The following is a 21,236-nucleotide window of genomic DNA, read 5'->3' as shown; positions in this document are numbered from 1 at the left end:
TTCATGCCTTGTCCAGTCCATACTAATTCCTTACAGCATTACCTGGCCAGTTTATTCATGATACCATTTCATTGTTTTTTATGCCAACCATCCATTCAGAAATAACTGAGCATTTAAAATCTGCTGAATGAAGTTCTGGTTTTGTTTCGTTTTTATGATCAAAAGTAGTGTCTTTTGGCTCTCTTCTTATTTTAGCCTTATTATTGATTTTTTTTCCTCCTGTGATGGTAGAGCACAGGTTAGGATAATAGTGATGAGAGAATAGACATTGAGTTTTACCAAGGGAGAAAGAGAATGATTACAATGGATGGAGAACATAGTTTATATATGGATGGTTTTTATAAGAACAGTTCAGGACCAGCCCTGGTGGCCTAGTGGTTAAGTTCAGCGTGCTCTGCTGCGGTGGCCTGAGTTCAGTTCCCAGGGGCAGACCTATACCACTCTTCTGTCAGTAGCCATGCTGTGGTGGCTTCTTACATACAAAAAGAGGAAGATTGGCAACAAATGTTAACCCATGGCAAATCTTCTTCAGCAAAAAAAACCAAAACAACATAAAAAGGACAGTTCAGTGTTGGCATGTCCATGTGTTCAATATCACTATATCACTGAGTTAAACCTGGTTTGTCCAAGTATAAAGAAATGCATCAATATGAGTTTCTTCATACCCTTCCATTGGCAAATGGTAGGCAGTTATCTACTGGGAAGAGACTGTTTTACAGCTCTTGCCTTTTTCTCAGTTTTGTTTCTGTTCTGAATTTTTAAGTTGTTCTTGAACAGATATTTATATCTTCTAATCTTAGAGATAAGGTCAGAGAGTTTTTATTTTTTTTTATTTATTTATTTTTTTTTAAAGATTTTATTTATTCATGTTTTTCCCCCCAAAGCCGCAGTAGATAGTTGTATGTCGTAGGTTCACATCCTTCTAGTTGCTGTACATGGGACTCGGCCTCGCGTTGGACGGAGAAGTGGTGCCTTGGGGCGCACCCGGGATCCGAACCCGGGCCGCCAGCATCAGAGCGCACGCACTTAACCGCTAAGCCACGGAGCTGGCCCGGTCAGAGAGTTTTTAAAGATTATTTTAATTGTCAACCTTACGTAAGTAATATTAATAATGTAAATATTAATCTTCATGTTTGAGTTTTGTGTGAATATCCATTTATCTATTTCTGCTTTTGCTCCATTCACATTCATGGAAGAATGTGGAGAAATGCTGGGCTTTAAAGCTGTCAGTCATAGTTTGAAATACAGCTTTTTTTCCTAGACTGGGTCACGTCTTTATTTTCTAAGCAGTTAGGTTTTACTCAGGATTCTGTTTTTGTGTTGTAAGATGGACTGAGAGAATTCATTTATCACAGAAGGACTTGAAGGACTAATTAGACACGTGTATAAAACCTTCAGACTTTTTATACTTGTATTAATTTGTTACTCTCCTCTGAAAGTTACTCTATTGGAATAGTAGAGAACTACTAGCTTTTCACCAGAAATTGCATTTGTGTTGAAATTCTGTATGAGTTAGCCTCTTGGTATCTGATAGCACACTTCTCTGGTATCATAGTTTAGTGGAAAAGTACTTCTGAAGTTAATACATTTGTTTTATGAATACAGTGTGTTCTACAAACAGGACTTCTGAGGAATAAAGATAGGTTTAGAACTTGCAACCTTGGAAACATTTTTTTCTTCTTGTCCTCACTCCATGTTAAATCACTGACTATCGTGTTAATTCATTTTCATTAGGATTGGCCTCTTTTCATTCCCACTACTACCATCCTTGCGTAGGTCCTATCACATCATGTTGGCATGATTGCCATGATCTCACATAATGATCACTCATGTTGGGGGCCCCCAAGACCATCTCCAAGTTCAGTGATTTTCTAGGAGGACTCATGTCTGTGATTTAATACAGTGAAAAGATACAAAACAAAATCTGCAAAGGGAAAAGATGCATGGTCAAAGTCCAGAGGAAATTATGTGTAAGCTTCCAAGAATCCTCTCCTAGTGGAGTCACACAGGATGCACTTAGTTACTCCAGTATCAAATTGACAACGTATGTCAAGTGTTGTCTACCAGGGAAGCTCATTAGAGACTCAGTGTTCAAGGTTTTTATTGGGGACTGGTGACGTAGGCACTCTGTGCCTAAAACATACCAAAATTCGAGACTCCCAGAAGGACAGCAAATGTGTATAAACCACATCGTACAGTCTGGGCGCCGTGAGCTACTCTGTATCAGGCAAGTTTCCAGATGCTAGCCAAAGGCCAAACTTGAAGCAGGCCTTTTGCAAGTTAGCAGTCTTAGGCCTGCTATGTTAACTGTTTCTGCTTACTGCTGCTGTCTGCAGTCTCTGTCATACATTGCTTTCATTTAAAATTTTGAGATTCATGAGTCTTTGGGAGTTCATTATGCAGTTCTGTCTACTTTTGTTTATATTTGAAATTTATCATAATCGGAAGTTTAAAAATATTTGATACTATGTTTATCATATTATTTCATTTTTCAAAATCAGTCTTATTTCCCTTTTGAATATAGGATAAGATCAAAGCTTCTTAGTTTGAAATTTAAGATGAAAGATCCAATCTTCCTTTCTAGTCTGTATTTCTGAGTATGACTATTCCACTCTGCCCCTTCACCAGCCAGACCAGTATATTCTGTCTCTCTGTCATTTACCTTTAAATGTTATCTATCCTTCCATGCCCTTCTCAGGGTCTTCCTTTTCCATCAGGTTTTCTTAACAACCCAAACCCATGATGATTACTATTTTATTGTCCTTTGAAGAATTATAGAATTTACTCTTTTATCAGTTTTGGAGTTTATATTGCCTTATCTTGGAACTTTTTTATGTAGGTCTTATCTCTCCAACTAGATTCATTATTTTTTCAGCCAACCAGCTGATCAACCAATTATAAAACGTATTGAGTAGTATTTTTTGAGAGCCTCTTTTTCTTTTTTGAAAGCCTCTTTTTCTTTTTTTAAAGGCTACTGAGAGGCCAGCCCCGTGGCTTAGCGGTTAAGTGCGCGCACTCCGCTGCTGGCGGCCCGGGTTCGGATCCCGGTTGTGCACCGATGCGCCGCTTCTCCGGCCATGCTGAGGCCGCGTCCAACATAAGCAACTAGAAGGATGTGCCACTATGACATACAACTATCTACTGGGGCTTTGGGGAAAAAAAAGGAGGAGGATTGGCAATAGATGTTAGCTCAGAGCTGGTCTTCCTCAGCAAAAAGAGGAGGATTAGCGTGGATGTTAGCTCAGGGCTGATCTTCCTCACAAAAAATAAAAAATAGAAAAATAAAGGCTACTGAGGTTAGGAATCATATCTTTTTATTATTTCTTATTGGAATTCCTAGTTAAACTTATGTTAGACTTTCTTATTGTATCATCTGTGACTCTTAACTACACTTTTATAGTTTCCTCTTCTCTGTGCTGCATTATGGATGATATCCTCAAATCTCTTCTGGTTCACAGATTCTCTCTTGAGCTTTGTCATTGGCTATTTAACCTGTTACTCTTGAGAGTTTTATTTTTAAACTCGGTATTATAGAAAGTTTCAAATGTATAAAATTAAACATAATAATGAACTTCCCTCCCTCTCTTGGTACCTGGGCATCCAGGTTCGACAGTTATCAACCTTCTAATAGAGTGCAGTTGGATTCTCTTATCTCTTTCTGCATTCAGTCTGTTGTGATATCTCATATCCCCTGGAAAACTCACACTACATTCCTGCAAGAAGAGAGTGAGAAAAGCAAATAACATCTTAGAATTATTCTGAAAATAGTTTGACGTTGCAGATCCCCTGAAATAGTCCTGGGCTCCCTAGAGCCCACTTGAGGAACTACTGTCCACAGGAATGATAAGCACTTTAAGTCTCTATCTCATATGGTTTCAGGGGTGGGTGTTTGAAACTCAATGTCCAGTGCTTGTATCCTGTTAGAAACTGCTATGAAAACTCAGATGGCAGCTTTCCTTTTTCATTCTGGCTTTGCTTCTTTTCCTTGCTTCTGGAAACTGGGGATTTTTTTTTTAGTTCATCTATTAAACAAATGTTTTTGTTGTTATAATTTATCTAATATTTCTAGATGTGTTTGTAGTGGGGGGTGGTGGTGGTGAGTTTCTGCAGCATCTCAGTCTTCAGTGTTGCACAAATTCAGGATTATGTATCTTATTATGTTTTGTTTTTGCAGTGTCTGGCACCATTCTATAAATATAGTGATAAACATTTTGGAAAGTTATGCTACTGGGGATAAAGTAGAAATATAATAGCTGCCTATTAAAATGAGTCTCACAATATTTTGCTGTAAGCTGGGAGGGAGTAATAAAAAGCCTTGCTTCTGTGCTTCACAATAAACCAGAGGTATCTAAGATAATTAAAGGGAAATCTAAATACCAGATAGGATTAAATACCAGATAGGAGATAGGATTAAATATTTAGGTATATGAGTTATATGTAGTAGAGTACAAAAAGCACAGATTCTATGAACTAGATTATTGTAAATATTATTTTTATATTTTTATAAAATTTTATTTTTATTGTAAATATTTTTACCTTTTTTTTTTTGAAGACTCCTTTGAGGTTTCTTTTGGGCACTTATTTCTTATCTCTCATTTACATTTTTTTTTCTTTACAGGAATATGCTCTTTCTGGTTGGAACTTGAATAACATGCCTGTCCTAGAGCAGTCTGTTCTTGCGCATATTAATGTAGACATTTCTGGTATGAAGGTACCATGGCTCTATGTGGGAATGTGTTTCTCTTCTTTTTGCTGGCACATTGAAGATCACTGGAGTTATTCCATCAACTACTTGCACTGGTATGTACAGTCTTTGTTAACAGCATATATACTCAGTAACCTTTTTAAAGGTGTAATAATATTAGGTGATAAATTAGGGAAAGCTGACTTTACAAGTATTTTCTTCCCAAAAGTAGGATAATATATTGAGGAGAGCAGTGTAGAGGTCTAAGGGTACAACATCTCAGATGCCTTTCCTTTTCAAATATGTGCATGCCGCGGAACCTAGAGTTTTAGACCAAATGATACTTGTTTGGTATACATGAAAATTACTTTGGTATATCTTTTGATATGCCAGGTAGGATGTTTAAATTTGATATAATTAAGATCTGAGTAAACCTTCTGTATTTGAAATTTTCAAATGATTTTTTCCTTTTTAATAACAGTTTCCCTAAAAATGCCTGAGTTAACATGTGTGTTCATTAAATTCTTTTACTGATTTTTTTTATATCTCGACCACAGCTTTTATTTACTTACCTAGTTTCTTGTCCAGTATTATGATCTTAACTAAATGATATTTTTGCCTCCATTTGAAGATACTGCTCAGATCATATGGTGCATACTAGTGATTTTCTTTCTCTGCTTCATTGCTGTGCTGTGTAATATGATAGCCGCTACTCACGTGTGGCTATATAAATAAGTTAAGATTAAGTAAAATTAGAAATTTGCTTCCTCAGTTGCACTAACTACATTTCAAGTGCTTTATAGTCACGTGTGACTGTGGGCTCATGTATTGGCCAGCACAGGTATAGAACATTTTCATCATTGCAGTAAGTTCTGTTAGAGACAGCACTGTGAGTTGTGTTAGGGTTAAGAAATTTAGCTATTCTGTAAATAGTATGACTAAATCCATTTCCTAGGGAGTACAGCTTGGTATTATAAATGAACTCTAGTCCACTAAAGTCTAGTGTATTAATGATGCCAAGTTTTTGGTCCTTAAGATTTATAGATAGAATTCTATTCAAGGTTTCAACAATTTCTAGCCTTGGCTTATTTCCTTGGATAGTAAAATTGAACTCAATGAAGTTATGCAAAGGTATTCTGGAGAGCACTGACTTTTACTTGGATCATTCTGGCGATAATTGAAATCTCCATTGGACCTGTGAATCAAGGTAGTATGTCAGTATCCTCTCGCACAGGGCTTACTTTTCTTGTAGTGTCTTTCCTGTTTGAAGATACTGTTTACTCATCCACCTTAAAGAGTTCATGTGCTTTGAATTGCTTTTCTCATAGTAGTGTTCATATACTCTTGCTTTACCTTCTATTATGAACAGTAGCACAGATTTATGAGATGGTTGCTGAGATTCAGGGTGTATAATCTATGGCCACGTAACAAGACAAAGTTAGTTGTAATTTAGTAGATTTGAGTCAGAGACCCTGGCCTCATTGGCACCATGCTCTACCTAGCTAAACAGTTATTTCTTTTGCTAGGGGGGAGCCAAAGACATGGTATGGTGTGCCGTCTCATGCTGCAGAACAACTGGAGGAGGTGATGAGGGAGCTGGCCCCTGAATTATTTGAATCTCAGCCTGATCTCCTGCATCAGTTAGTCACCATCATGAACCCCAATGTGCTAATGGAGCACGGTGTGCCTGTGAGTCTTTTTGTGTCTCCCTACAGTATTTTTAATTTAAGGTTATATTAGATTTTGATTAGATAGAGTCACAACATATGCTTTGTTTTGTAACTGGAAATAAAAGATCATATCATCTTCTATCAAAGTTAAAATTTATACTCTGAAGGGAACAATATTTATTTGCTTGAAAAAGCTGTGTTCTAGAGCCAGCCTTGATGGCCTAGTGGTTAAAGTTTGGCATGCTCTGCTTCGGTGGCACCCTGGTTCGGTTCCCAGGCGTGGAACCCACCACTTGTCTTTCAGTAGCCATGCTGTGGTGGCAACTCACCTGGAAGAACTAGAAGGACTTAGAACTAGAATATACAACTATGTACTGGGGCTTTGGGGAGGGGGAGAAAAAAAGAGAGAGGAAGATTGGCAACAAGTGTTAGCTCAGGGCGAATCTTTCCCAGCAAAAAAAAAAAAAAGGAGTGTTTTAAAGTGTGAATTTTAGCTACCTATTAAAATAGCCTTCTGTTTCAGTAAACCATTATGTCCTGGTCTTAACAAAAATCTTATATTCTTTATTATCCATGTTTAACCAAAGTATAAGTATTTTAAGTGGTAGTTATAATAACTAATACTTATCCTTTTAGAAATCATATTTCATATAAGGATTGCACAGGGTTTTTTTCCCCACATGAGATAATGAAGTAAAAACGAAGTTAAGCTACTAACACCTGACAAAGTGTAAATTTAATGAGTTTATTACATATAGTCAAATATTTATTATAACCTTAATGAGAAAGTAGATTGAGTAATAGTAGTGTTACTTTATCTTTAAAGAGTGAATTTATACTAGAATCTGGGACTTTACAAAAGACGCATACATAGTATTATCATAAAACAGTGAGATTCAGGAAAACTGATTTTGGGGATATCTCCATGTTACATATGAGCTAATCAATTAGTTTCCAAAAAATTATCCAAAAGTAGGAGGAAATTCCATCTTTTTTTTTTTTTTTTTTTTTTTTGGTTGAGGAAGATTCGCCCTGAGCTAACATCTGTTGCCAGTCTTCCTCTATTTTGTATGTGGGTCACTGCCACAGCATGGCCACTGATGAGTGGTGTAGGTCCGTGCCCAGGAACCGAACCTGGGCTGCTGAAGTGGAGCACACCAAACTTGATCACTAGGGCCAGCCCAATCCAGGAAATTCCATCTTTAACCACTGTTTACAATACAAGAATAAAAGGAATAAAAGAAAAATTCTCTTGATCGTAAAAATTTTATCAAGTTAGGAAACTAGTAGCTCAGTGGGTAACATTTTCTCTTCAAGAATTTCTTTGGGGGCCGGCCCGGTGGCGCAAGTGGTTAAGAGCGCTCGATCTGCTGCGGTGGCCTGGGGTTAGGTGGTTCGGATCCTGGGCGTGCACCGATGCACTGCTTGGCAAGCCATGCTGTGGCGGCATCCCATATAAAGTGGAGGAAGATGGGCATGGATGTTAGTCCAGGGCCGGTCTTCCTCAGCAAAAAAAGAGGAGGATTGGCAGATGTTAGCACAGGGCTGATCTTCCTCACAAAAAAGAAAAGAATTTCTTTGGCTGCTAATTCTTGTCAGGCATTATTATAATTTGTTATCAATGACTATTTTAAGAAGGTGGAATTCTGGCTGCTTCTTAAACCCTGGTATAATTTTCTGGTATGTAGGTTAATAATGCTTTATTGTTTTCAATTTTAGGAAATGCTTCTGAAACTGATAAAATCTGTTTCCCTTTTTTGTTGTTTTGTTTTGTTTTGTTTTGTTTCTATTCCTGTTCCCAATTTGCATTTAGGTGTACAGGACCAATCAGTGTGCTGGCGAGTTTGTTGTGACGTTTCCTCGTGCCTATCATTCTGGATTTAATCAGGGCTACAACTTCGCTGAAGCTGTGAACTTCTGTACTGCTGACTGGGTCTGTTCTATAGCAAGTAGCTGTTGTACGTCTGCTAACACCCCTGGAAAATGCATCTTATTTGCCATATTTGCTTAGCTGGGGAGGGGTAGGTTCATGAATATTTCAGTAGAGACTGGAGTAGCTGTTATAGTTTAGAAAGTTCAGTTAAAGTTTCCATTATGGTTTTTATTTGGAAGATTTTATAGTTCTTTACTTCTTGTCTTCTTGTCTGTTCATTATTTTCCCCATTCTGTTTAAATTTTAATTGGGTGGTTGCTATTTTCTGTATCTATCTTTGCTGAAGGAGTATGGTTCCTCTAGTCTTTACTTTCTCTGAGCACTTTTGGATTTTATAAAGATGAGCAGATCTTTTCAATAATTAACTCTACCATATTTTCAAGTATCTAGCTCAGTGATTTTTATTTCCAGATATCCCTTTATTATTTTCCTTCTGATAGACAATTAGGTGGTTTTATCCTTCTTGCCATTTTATATTTTTTGTATTCATTTTGTAAAAATTTATTTTAAAGAGTAACTCTACTATGAGATCTCTGTGAGCTATACATTTGTGTAAATGATAATGCCAGTGATTGCTGTTTTGCTTTTGTATGAGGTAGATATCAAAAAATAATTAGTTATGATTATTTCATGTTGGTTGGGGAAAAGAATGCAAATTTATTTATTTATTTTTTTGTGAGGAAAATCAACCCTGAGCTAACATCCATGCTAATCCTCCTTTTTTTTTTTTGCTGAGGAAGACCGGCTCTGAGCTAACATCTATTGCCAATCCTCCTCCTTTTTTTTTTTCCCCCCAAAGCCCCAGTAGATAGTTGTAGGTCATAGTTGCACATCCTTCTAGTTGCTGTATGTGGGACCCTGCCTCAGCATGGCCAGAGAAGCAGTGCATCGGTGTGCGCCTGGGATCTGAACCCGGGCCACCAGTAGCAGAGCGCTCGCGCTTAACCGCTAAGCCATGGGGCCGGCCCAGAATGCAGATTTATAATACACTTTTTGACTTTATATTTCCTTTAGTGATGCTGTTTTTTTGTCACCTATCAACATTTTGGGGGATATTCTTTAGTAATATTGGATCTTATGTTTTCTGTGGGCACCTTAGTTTGTTAAATTTCGTGATTAACCATTTTTGTTTCCTTGGCTAATGAATGAAATGATATAATGAACAATCTTATTTGATCTAGTAATTTTAAATTTCTTTCTTATTAGGCTTAGGAAGTAGCAAGAGCAAGACTGAGCTTAGGACGTTGCCTTAGGCTTGAGCTCTGTTTTTAAAATTCAACTAACATTTATTAAATGTTTATGATTTACTTGCTCCTTGGCTAAGTGTAGGGTGGGAAATGGAGATGGTTCAGAGATAAGTTAGAGATAGTTTCTGCCTTTAATGTGCTCACTGTTACTGATGTTTGACCTTGGACAGCTCTTTTGATTTCACTGGGTCCAAGTTTTTTACCTAGTATGTAAAGATGTATGCTAAGATTCACTTAATAATCTCAAACAAATGAGATGATATATGTGAAAGCCCTTGATATGAGAAGAAGGATGTGATGTAAATGAAAAGTTATAGTAGCTTTATATCTGAAATAAAGTGATAGTACTAATTTTTACAAGCTGCAATGGGTAATCAGTTTTATTTTATGTGCTGGCTTCCTTACATATTGTAATAATTAAGAACTGCAAATCCCACACTTTTGTTTTTCTTCTTCTAGCCCTTGTATTAAGGCTATATGAGAAATGTTTAAGGAATAAATGTTTAAAAATTAAGAAGTAAAAGAGTTGTATATTGTTAATAAGCAAGATAATTGCTAATCATAAGTTTAATACATGTATTTTCTTGGGAAAGATTGTTTCTTTGGAAGAACATAGAAATACTGCTTGATTCAGAGATAGTCTCATGCTCTCAAACTGTGATTTCTATGAATCCCTTCTGCCTTTCTCAAAGTGGAGGTAAATTCTAAAAGGTTCTTAAAGGTCCATTTTATTATTTTTTGTCTTTTATATTACAGTATTCAAATACAAACAAAACCTCCTTTTACCTACCCACATTTTCCCAGTTGAGTGTAGGAAAGAAGTTGGAGAGAGTGTGTGTGTATGTGTGTGTGTGTGTGTGTGTGTGTGTGTGTAGTATAGCAGTATAGCTAGTATCATAATTTGGTGTAAAGCTTGATAGTTAAAGAAATTTTGAGAATTTATCTTAAAGAGTCTACCTGTTGATTTATGAAAAGTCATCATTTAGTGATTTGTTTATTTCACTTAGGGAAAATAAAGTATATAATCTGGTAATTCTCCTTTGAATTCTCTTTAGGCCAGAATGGTTGTTTTTAAAAGAATTTCTATATGCTAAAATCTAAATCATCTTTTGCTTTGGTTTTTGTACAAAAAATTATGTTAGTCCATATGAATTGCTTAAGTAGTGCTTCCCCTCCTTTCTTTTCTTTTCTTTTTTTTTTTTACTTCTAATAACATCTATTCTTTTTGTTCTGTGGAAACTTCAATACTGAATATGTCCTCTTAACCTTTTATAGCCTGAATTCTTTTTTTTTTCTTTTTCCTATAAGGGTACCCTCATGTTAGACTGGTCTAAAAGAGTTGTCTGCCTCATTTAGATATCAAGGAACTCATACTTCTTGATGTACATAATGAGTAGAAAATCAGAAGCTTAGGCCAGAAGCTCAGCATTTCAAATTTTGGGAATTTTCTGTGGGAAGGCCTTTGAAATTCCTGCTGGGCCCTCAAGGTGTAATATTTACAGTTAGCTCTTACATTCAAATGGAGTTTGTTATTCTGTCTTGTTTATAATAAAAGAGAGGATCTGGAGGGTAAATAGTCGTTCTGTTTTGGAATATGTTATAAGTAAGTAATTTAATTTGAGAATCTTGCCTTATTTTCAGTTGCCCATTGGACGTCAATGTGTCAGTCATTACCGACGGCTAAGGCGCCATTGTGTCTTTTCACATGAGGAACTCATTTTCAAGATGGCAGCAGATCCAGAATGTTTAGATGTGGGGCTGGCTGCCATGGTGTGCAAAGAATTGACTCTCATGACTGAGGAAGAGACAAGGTTAAGGGAGGCTGTTGTACAAATGGTGAGTGTGCTGAGCACATTTCCTGTATTTGATACTGTGTGTGGAATATACAAAAAATTGAACCTATAGAAAGAATCCATTTTCATCTTTGATCCTTTTAGAAGTTGAACACAAAAATCACTAGTTTGGAGAAGTTTCATATTTTTATACCTGCCATTTTGGTTTCTTCACGTTGAAAAAGTTTTAGGAAGCTTGATCTCATCATCTCTAGATTTTTAAAAATGGAATCATATCAGGTAGAATTCCTTAGGTATATATTTATTTTAAAAAGTCTCCTTCGTATGATATTATTTCTTTAAACAAGAAAGTTCAAATCCTCCTTGTTTCTTTGAGCTTTGTAATTGAATAAAAGTTATGTTTCTGGTGATTGTAGACTGTCAGAGTGAATTAATCTGCCTTTTTTTTTTTTCCTTTCAAAGTATTTTAATGATTAGGAAGGACTGAATAACCAAGGGTTGGGATTTTGAATGCTCAGAATAAACTAAACATTTATCATATTGAAATGGGAAATATATGAGAAAATCTGTCTTCAGCTTCATCTTGGCCCATTCTCCCTAACCCTGCCTACGTGGCTAGCCTCATTAGATTTGTGCCGTGCTTTCTCCTGCTCTTGTACAGCCTACTTTCTCTACTTAGATAGTCTATTCCTATTTTTTAAACAGCTTTGTAATTTACATAAAATAAACTACACCTGTTTATAGTGTATAATTTGATGTTTGACTATGTATGTACCCATGAAACCTTTGTCACAATCAAGATAATGAACATGTCACCTTCAAAAGTTTCTTTATGCCCCTTTGTGATCCTTCCCTCTTGTCCTATCCCATCTCCTCCCTTCCAGGAAATCACTAATCTACTTTGTTTAGTTTGCCTTTTTTTTTTTTTTTAAAGAGTTTATCTAAATTGAATTATACAATTAATATTTGTTTGTCTAGTTTCTTTCAGTTAGTATAATTAGTTTGAGATTCATCCATGTTGTTGCATGTATTAATAGTTTATTCCTTTTTATTGACAAGTAGTATTCCATTGTATGGATATACCACAGTTTGATTATCCATTCAGTTGTGAATGTACATTTTAATTGTTTCCAATTTTTGCCTGTTATGAATTAAGCTGCTCTGAACATTTCTGTACAAGTTTTTATATCAACATATGCTTCCATTATACTTGGGTAAATACTAGGAGTGGAGTGGCTGGGTCGTATGGTATGTGTATGTTTAATTTTTTGTAAAAAGCTGGGAAATTGTATTCCAAAGCAGTTGTACTATTTTACATTTCCACAAGCAATGTATGAGAGTTCCACTTGTCCTGCATTCTCACTGGCACTTGGTATGGTTAGTCTTTTTAACTATAGATATTCTAATAGGTTTGTAGTGGTATTTCATTGTGGTTTTAATTTTAATGACTAATGATGTTGAGCACCTAAATATTATTACAAAACATTTAAAGCTGGTTATTTTTAAGAATTTAAATTAACTTAGAAATAAGAATTTTTTTTTCTTTTTTTTTACTGATGTTTTAATAGTTTATAACATTGTGAAATTTTGGGTTGTACATTTTTGTTTGCCCATCACCGTATATATGTCTCCCTTCATCCTTTGTGTCTACCCCCCATCCCCATTGCCCCTGATAACCACAATACAGTTTTCTCTGTCCGTGTGTTGGTTTATATTCCACATATGAGTGAGATCATACAGTGTTTGTCTTTCTCTTTCTGGCTTACTTCATTTAACATAATACCCTCCAGGCCCATCCATGTTGTTGCAAGTGGGACGATTTTGTCTTTTTTTATGGCTGAGTAGTATCCCATTGTATATCTATACCACATCTTCTTGATCCAGTCATCAATCGAGGGACACTTAGGTTGCTTCCACTTCTTGGCTGTGGTGAATAATGCTGCAGTGAACATAGGGGTGCATAAGCCTCTTTGGATTGTTGATGTCAGGTTCGTTGGATAGATTCCCAGTAGTGGGATAGCTGGATCATAAGGCATCTCTATTTTTAAGTCTTTGAGGAATCTGCATACCGTTTTCCATAGAGGCTGCACCAGTTTGCATTCCCACCAGCTGTGTATGAGGGTTCCTGTTTCTCCACATCCTCTCCAACATTTGTTGTTTTTTGTCTTGGTAATTATAGCCATTCTAACGGGCATGAGGTGATATCTTAGTGTTGTTTTTTTTTGTTTGTTTTATTTTTATTTATTTTTTCCCCTAAAGCCCCAGGCGATAGTTGTATGTCATAGTTGCACATTCTTCTAGTTGCTGTATGTGGGACGCGGCCTCAGCATGGCCGGAGAAGCAGTGCGTCTGTGCGCGCCCGGGATCCGAACCCGGGCCGCCTGCATCGGAGCGCACGCACTTAACCGCTAAGCCACGGGGCCGGCCCCTTAGTGTTGTTTTGATTTGCATTTCCCTGATGATTAGTGATGTTGAACATCTTTTCATATGCCTATTGGCCATCTGTATATCTTTGGAGAAGTGTCTGTTCATTTCTTTGGCCCATTTTTTGATTGGATTGTTTGTTTTTTTGTTGTTCAGTCGTGTGAGTTCTTTATATATTATGGAGATCAACCCCTTGTCAGATACGTGTTCTGCAAATATTCTCTCCCAACTGGTGGGTTGTCTGTTCATCTTGATTCTGGTTTTGTTTGTCTTGTAGAAGCTCTTTAATCTGATAAAGTCCCACTTGTTTATTTTTTCTTTAGTTTCCCTAGTCTGGGTAGGCATGTCATCCGAAAAGATTCCTTTATGACCAATGTCAAATAGTGTGTTGCCTATATTTTCTTCTGTGAGTTTTATAGTTTCAGGTCTCACCTTTAGGTCTTTGATCCATTTTGAGTTAATTTTTGTAAATGGCTATAGCAGATGGTCCACTTTTATTCTTTTGCATGTGGCTGTCCAGTTTTCCCAACCATTTATTTAAGAGACTTTCCTTTCTCCATTTTATGTTCTTAGCTCCTTTGTCGAAAATTAGCTGTCAGTATATGTGTGGTTTTATTTCTGGGCTTTCAATTCTATTCCATTGATCTGTGTGTCTGTTTTTGTACCAGTACCATGCTGTTTTGATTACTATTGCTTTGTGGTATGTTTTGAAGTCAGGGATTGTGATGCCTCCAGCTTTGTTCTTTTTTCTTACTATTGCTTTAGCTATTTGGGGTCTTTTCTTGTCCCATATGAATTTTAATATTCTTTTTTCTATTTCCTTGAAGAATGTCATTGGGATTCTGATTCGGATTGAATTGAATCTGTAGATTGCTTTAGGTAATATAGACATTTTAACTATGTTTATTCTTCCAATCCATGCGCATAGGATATCTTTCCATTTCTTTATGTCATCATCGATTTTTTCCAATAATGTCTTGTAGTTTTCATTGTATAGGTCTTTCCGTTCCTTGGTAAGATTTATTCCTAGATATTTTATTCTTGTTGTTGCAATTGTAAATGGTATTATCTTTTTGAGCTCTCTTTCTGTTAGTTCATTATTATTATTATTATTTTTTTTTTTTAAAGATTTTTATTTATTTATTTTTCCCCCAAAGCCCCAGTAGATAGTTGTATGTCGTAGCTGCACATCCATTCTAGTTGCTGTATGTGGGACGTGGCCTCAGCATGGCCGGAGAAATGGTGCGTTGGTGCTTGCCCGGGATCCGAACCCAGGCCGCCAGCAGCGGAGCGCGCGCACTTAACTGCTAAGCCACGGGGCCAGCCCTATTTTTTTTTTTTTAAAGATTTTATTTATTTTCCCCCCAAAGCCCCAGTAGATAGTTGTATGTCATAGCTGCACATCCTTCTAGTTGCTGTATGTGGGATGCGGCCTCAGCATGGCCGGAGAAGCAGTGTGTCGGTGCGCGCCCGGGATCTGAACCCGGGCCGCCAGCAGCGGAGTGTGCACACTTAACTGCTAAGCCACGGGGCCGGCCCCTGTTAGTTCGTTATTAGCATACAGAAATGCAGCTGATTTTTGTAGATTGATTTCAAGTATCCTGCGACTTTGCTGTAGTTGTTGATTATTTCTAAAAGTTTTCCAGTGGATTCTTTAGGGTTTTCTATATATAAAATCACGTCATCTGCAAATAGTGAGAGTTTCACTTCTTCGTTGCCCATTTGGATTCTTTTTATTCCTTTTTCTTGCCTAATTGCTCTGGCCAAAACCTCCAGTACTATGTTGAATAGGAGTGGTGAGAGTGGGCAGCCCTGCCTCGTTCCTGTTCTCAGAGGAATGGCTTTCAGTTTTCCCCATTGAGTGTGATGTTGGCTGTGGGTTTGTCATTTATGGCCTTTATTATGTTGAGGTACTTTCCTTCTATACCCATTTTGTGGAGAGTTTTTATCATAAATGGATGTTGTATCTTGTCACATGCCTTCTCTGCGTCTGTTGAGATGACCATGTGGTTTTTATTCTTTGTTTTGTTGATGTGGTGTATCATGTTGATTGATTAGCGGATGTTGAACCATCCCTGCGTCCCTGGTATAAATACTATTTGATCATGGTGTATGATCTTTTTAATGTATTGCTGTATTCTGTTTGCCAATATTTTGTTGAGGATTTTTGCATCTGTGTTTATCAGCAATGTTGTCCTGTAATTTTCCTTCTTTGTATTGTCTTTGTCTGGCTTTGGTATCAGGGTGATGTTGGCCTCTTTGAACGATTTAGGAAATGTTCCATCTTGCTCTATTTTTTGGAATAGTTTGAGAAGGATGGGTATTAAATCTTCTTTGAATGTTTGGTAAAATCACTGGAGAAGCCATCTGGTCCTGGACTTTTATTTTTTGGGAGGTTTTTGATTACTATTTCAATCTCTTTGCTTGTGATTGGTCTATTCAGATTCTCCATTTCTTCTTGGTTCAGTTTTGGGAGGTTGTATGAGTCTAAGAATTTATCCAAGAAATAAGAATTTTTACTAAATGGTCAGATTTCTTTTTCTAGTTGTTTGAATTACCTGTGATAGAAACAATAAAGAATGTGATACAAGTGGATCTTGTTTTTTTTTTAATTTTACTTTTTGAGTTATATGAATGTATGACCTGATAGTTGATATTCTTACTTTATCCCTGTATTCTTACAAGTCTTATTTTGATTATATGTTTATTTATTTATTCACCTTTTGTATTTTATTATTTTTTTATAAAACTTTATTTTTTAAGAGTAGTTTAGAGTTCACAGCAAAATGAGGGGGAAGGTATAGAGATTTCCCATGTATCTCCTGCCTCCACACATGCATAATCTCCTCTGTTATCAACATCCCGTACCAGAGTGGTACATTTGTTACAGTTGATGAACCTACGTTGACACATCATAATCACCCAAAGTCCATAGTTTATATTATGGTTCACTCTTGGCGTTGTACATTCTCTGGATGTGGATGAATATTAATAACATATCTATCATTATGGTATCATTTCACTTCCCTGAAATTCTTCTGTGTTCCACCTCTTCATCTTCCCACCCCCACCTCCCCAAAAAACCCCTGGCAAACACTGATCTTTTTACTGTCTGTAGTTTTGCCTTTTCCAGAATGTCATATAGTTGAAATCATACAGGATGTAGCCTTTTCAGATTGCCGTCTTTCACTTGGTGATACGTATTTAAGATTCCTCCATGTCTTTTCATGGCTTGATAGCTCATTTCTTTTTGGCACTGAATAACATTCCATTGTGGATATACGGCAGTTTTTAACTATTCACCCACTGAAGGAAATCTTGGTTGCTTCTGTTTTGTTAATTATGAATAAAGCTGCTATAAATTATCTGTGTGCAGGTTTTTTGTGGACATAATTTTTTCAGCTTCTTTGGGTAAATACCAAGGAGCACGATTGCTGGATTGTATGGTCAGAGTATGTTTAGTTTTGTAAGGAACCTCCAGTTGTCTTCCAAAGTGGCTGTACCATTTTGCATTCTCACCAGCAATGAATGAGTTTCTGTTGCTCCACATTCTCATCAGCATTTGGTGTTCTCAGTATTTTGGATTTTGGCCATTCTAATAGATGTATAGTGGTATCTCATTGATGTGTTTTAATTTGCATTTTCTTGATGACATATGATATGGAGCATCTTTTCATATGCTTAGTCGCCATCAATATCTTCTTTGGTGAGGTATCTGTTAAGGTCTTTGGCCCAGTTTTTAATTAGGTTGTTTTCCTATTGTTGAGTTTTAAGAATTCTTTGTATATTTTGAATAACAGTCCTATGTAAAATGTGTCTTTTGCAAATGTTTTCTCCCAGTCTCTGACTTGTTTTCCCATTGTCTCTCTTTTTTTTTTTTTCCCTTTTTCTCCCCAAAGCCCCAGTAGATAGTTGTATGTCATAGTTGCACATCCTTCTAGTTGCTGTATGTGGGACTCTGCCTCAGCATGGCCGGGCAAGCGGTGTGTCGGTGCGCACCCGGCATCCAAACCCCGGCTGCCAGCAGCGGAGCGCGTGCACTTAACCGCTAAGCCACAGGGCCGGCCCCCCCCCCCATTCTCTTGATATTGATTTTTGCAGAGCAAAAGTTTTTAATTATAATGAAGTCCAGCTTATCAATTGTTTCTTTTATGGATTGTGCCCTTGGTATTGTATCTAGAAAGGCATTGGCAAGGTCATTTAGGTTTTCTCCTATGTTATCTTCTAGAGTTTTATAGTTTTGCATTTTACTTTTAGATCTGCGATCTATTTTGAGTTGATTTTTTTGAAAGGTGTAAGGTCTGTGTCTAGATTCATATTTTTGCATGTGGATGCTCAGTTATTCTGGCATCATTTGTTTTCTGAAAAGACTGTCTTTGCTCCATTGTATTGCCTTTGCTCCTTTGTCAAAGACCATTTGACTATATTTATGTGGGTCTATTTCTAGGCTCTCTCTTGTGTTCCATTGATCAGTTTGTCTGTTCTTTTATCAGTACCACACTGTCTTGATTACAAGTGTAGCTTTACAGTAAGCCTTAAGTAGTGTCAGTCCTCCTACTTTGTTCTTCAGTATTGAGTTGGCAACTATGAGTCTTTTGCCTCTCCATATAAACTTTGTAATCCATTTGTTGATATCCATAAAATAACTTGCTGGGATTTAGATTGGGATTGCATTGAATATGTAGATTAAGTTGGAAAGAACTGACATCTTGACAATGTTGAGTCTTCCTATCCAGGAATGTGGTGTATCTCTCCATATTTTTAGTTCTTCTTTGATTTTGTTCATCAGAGTTTTGTAGGTTTCCTCCTTGTACATATTTTGTTGGATACCTAAGTATTTCATTTTTGGGGGAGCTAATATAAATGGTAATGTTTTTTAATTTCAAATTCTACTTCTTCATTACTAGCATATAGGAAAGAGATAGATTTTTGTATATTAACCATTGACCTTGTATCCTATAACCTTGCTATAATTGCTTATTAGTTCTAGGAGTGTTTTTGTCAATTCTTTCAGATTTTCTACATAGATGATCTTGTCATCTGTGAACAAAGATGGTTTTGTTTCTTTCTTCCCCCTCTGTATACATTTTATTTCCTTTTCTTATTGCTTTAGCTAGGACTTCTAGTATGAGGTTGAAAAAGAGTGGTGGGAGGGGACTTCCTTGCCTTGTACCTGATCTTAGTGGGAACGTTTCTCACCATTAAATATGATGTTAACCCTAGGTTTTTGTAGATATTCTTATCAAGTTGAAAAAGTTCCTCTGTTCCTATTTTATTGAGAGTTTTTATCAGGAATGGGTGTTGGATTTTGTCAAATGCTTTTTCTTCATCTATTGATATGATCACATGACTTTCTTCTTTAGCCTATTGATGTGATGGATTACGTTAATTGATTTTTGAATGTTGAACCAGCATGGCATACCTGATTTAAATCCCACTTGGTCATGGTGTATAATTCTTTTTATACATTATTGGATTCAGTTTACTAACATTTTATTGAGGATTTTTGCCTCTCTGTTCATGTGAGATATTGCTCTCTAGTTTTCTTGTAATGAATCTGCCTGCTTTTGGTATTACGGTAATGCTGGCCTCATAGAATGAGTTAAGAAGTATTGTCTCTGTGTCTATCCTCTGAAAGAGATTGTAGAGAATCAGTATAATTTCTTTCATAAATCTTTGGTAGAATTCATCAGTGAACCCATCTGGGCCTGATGCTCTGTGTTTTGGAAGGTTATTAATTATTGATTCAATTTCTTTAATGGATATAGACCTATTCAGATTGTCTGTTTCTTCTTGTGTGAGTTTTGACAGCTTGTGTATTTCCAGGAATTGTTCATTTCATCTAGGTTATGAAATTTGTAGGCATGGAGTTGTTCATAGTATTCCTTTCTTATCCTTTTACTGTCCATGGGCTCTGTAATGATGTCCCCTCTTTCATTTCTGATCATAGTAATTTGTGTCCTTTCTTTTTTTCTTAGTTAGGCTGGCTAGAGGCTTATGAATTTCATTGACCTTTTCAAAGAACCAGCTTTTTTTTTTTTTTTTAATTTTATTTATTTTATTTTTTCCCCCCAAAGCCTCAGTAGATAGTTGTATGTCATAGCTGCACATCCTTCTAGTTGCTGTATGTGGGACTCGGCCTCAGGATGGACGGAGAAGTGGTGCCTCGATGTGCACCCGGGATCCGAACCCGGGCCACCAGCATTGCAGCGCGCGCACTTAACCACCAAGCCACAGGGCCGGCCCCCAAAGAACCAGCTTTTGATTTCATTGATTTTTCTCTATTGATTTCCTTTTTTCAGTTTCATTGATTTCTGCTCTAATTCTATTATTTCTTTTCTTCTGCTTACTTTGGATTTAATTTGCTCTTCTTTTTCTAGTTTCCCAAAGTGGAAACTTAGATTATTCATTTATATATATTTATTTAAAATGGAATTCCTTTTCCCATTGCCTGGAGTCTGTCTTTTGAAGTTTGAAATTTAAGTACGTTGGTAGAGATTCATGAAGTAAGTTTTTGTGGTATAGTCTCATATTTCAGATTTAACCTCCATATTAATGGGGCATAATTTTTCCTTATTCTACAATAATTTGAATATCACATCTCCTGATGATCTTGTTTGTGATACTTCGATCAGATTTCTCTGTGGACTCTTCCTTTAAACTTACCTTCTTCCTGCGCCCTTGTTTCCAGATACTTTTCTCTGCTCTTTGCGTTATGCACTTCTGTTTCCTAAGTGAGCTAAGTTTTCATTTTATCTCTTCCTAAAAAACTTCTCGAGTGGTTTTTCTGTGGTCAGTGCCTTCATTTCCTCTTTATCCCTTCATCGTCACTGTCATTCTGAAACTCTCAAAGTGTGCTAGTGACAACTTTATTGCCAAGTCCAGCTGTTCTTTGTCTTTTTTTATCTCCACGACTTCTCTATTGCGCTATATATTGCTTCTTTGGTATCTGTTCTTAACACTTGCTCTACTATTTCTTCAGCTTCTGATGACACTTGCCAGTCACTTCTAGTTAGCATTTTCCTCATCTTTTTCAACTGCCAGTGTTGCAGGGTTCAGCCTTTGACCTTTTGTTGTTTTCCTTTTGTGCTACCTTTCAAGGATTTCTTTTAGGGTTTTAACTCTCTTTCAGCTATTGTCTTCTAGTTTCATTTCTCACCTCTTGATGTTTTCTCCTATTATATGCAAATACAAGAATTATTGTCACTTTGAAAGAGGTGATATGTTCGGTCACCCATTTGTAATCCACGTCTCCATGTGGTTACTCTACATTTCTTTCTTTCTTTTTTTTTTTTTTGTGAGGAAGATCAGGCCTGAGCTAACATCCGATGCTGATCCTCCTCTTTTTTGTCGAGGAATATTGGCCCTGAGCTGACATCTGTGCCCATGTTCCTCTACTTTATATGGGATGCTGGCATAGCATGGCGTGACAAGCAGTGCATCGGTGCGTGCCTGGGACCTGAACCTGCAAACCCTGGGCCGCTA

General features: G+C 36.7%; 1 protein-coding gene across 2 annotated transcripts in view; it reads left to right on the top strand.

The window, feature by feature from the left end:
• KDM5A (lysine demethylase 5A) overlaps positions 1-21,236 on the top strand; it is a 92,885-nt gene that overhangs the window by 29,927 nt on the left and 41,722 nt on the right. For both annotated transcript variants that reach the window (XM_004438772.3, XM_087442921.1), the window contains exons 11-14: positions 4,619-4,800; positions 6,211-6,373; positions 8,168-8,287; positions 11,176-11,370. In XM_004438772.3, coding sequence (XP_004438829.1) covers positions 4,619-4,800; positions 6,211-6,373; positions 8,168-8,287; positions 11,176-11,370 — 660 coding nt within the window. The remainder of the gene's footprint in view (positions 1-4,618; positions 4,801-6,210; positions 6,374-8,167; positions 8,288-11,175; positions 11,371-21,236) is intronic.

This window comes from Ceratotherium simum, chromosome 17 (assembly GCF_057802395.1).
Source record: "Ceratotherium simum simum isolate JZ-2026a chromosome 17, ASM5780239v1, whole genome shotgun sequence".
NCBI classification, from domain to species: domain Eukaryota; kingdom Metazoa; phylum Chordata; class Mammalia; order Perissodactyla; family Rhinocerotidae; genus Ceratotherium; species Ceratotherium simum.
The sequence above is the reverse complement of the archived record's forward strand: the minus strand, read 5'-3'. Positions and strand labels throughout refer to the sequence as shown.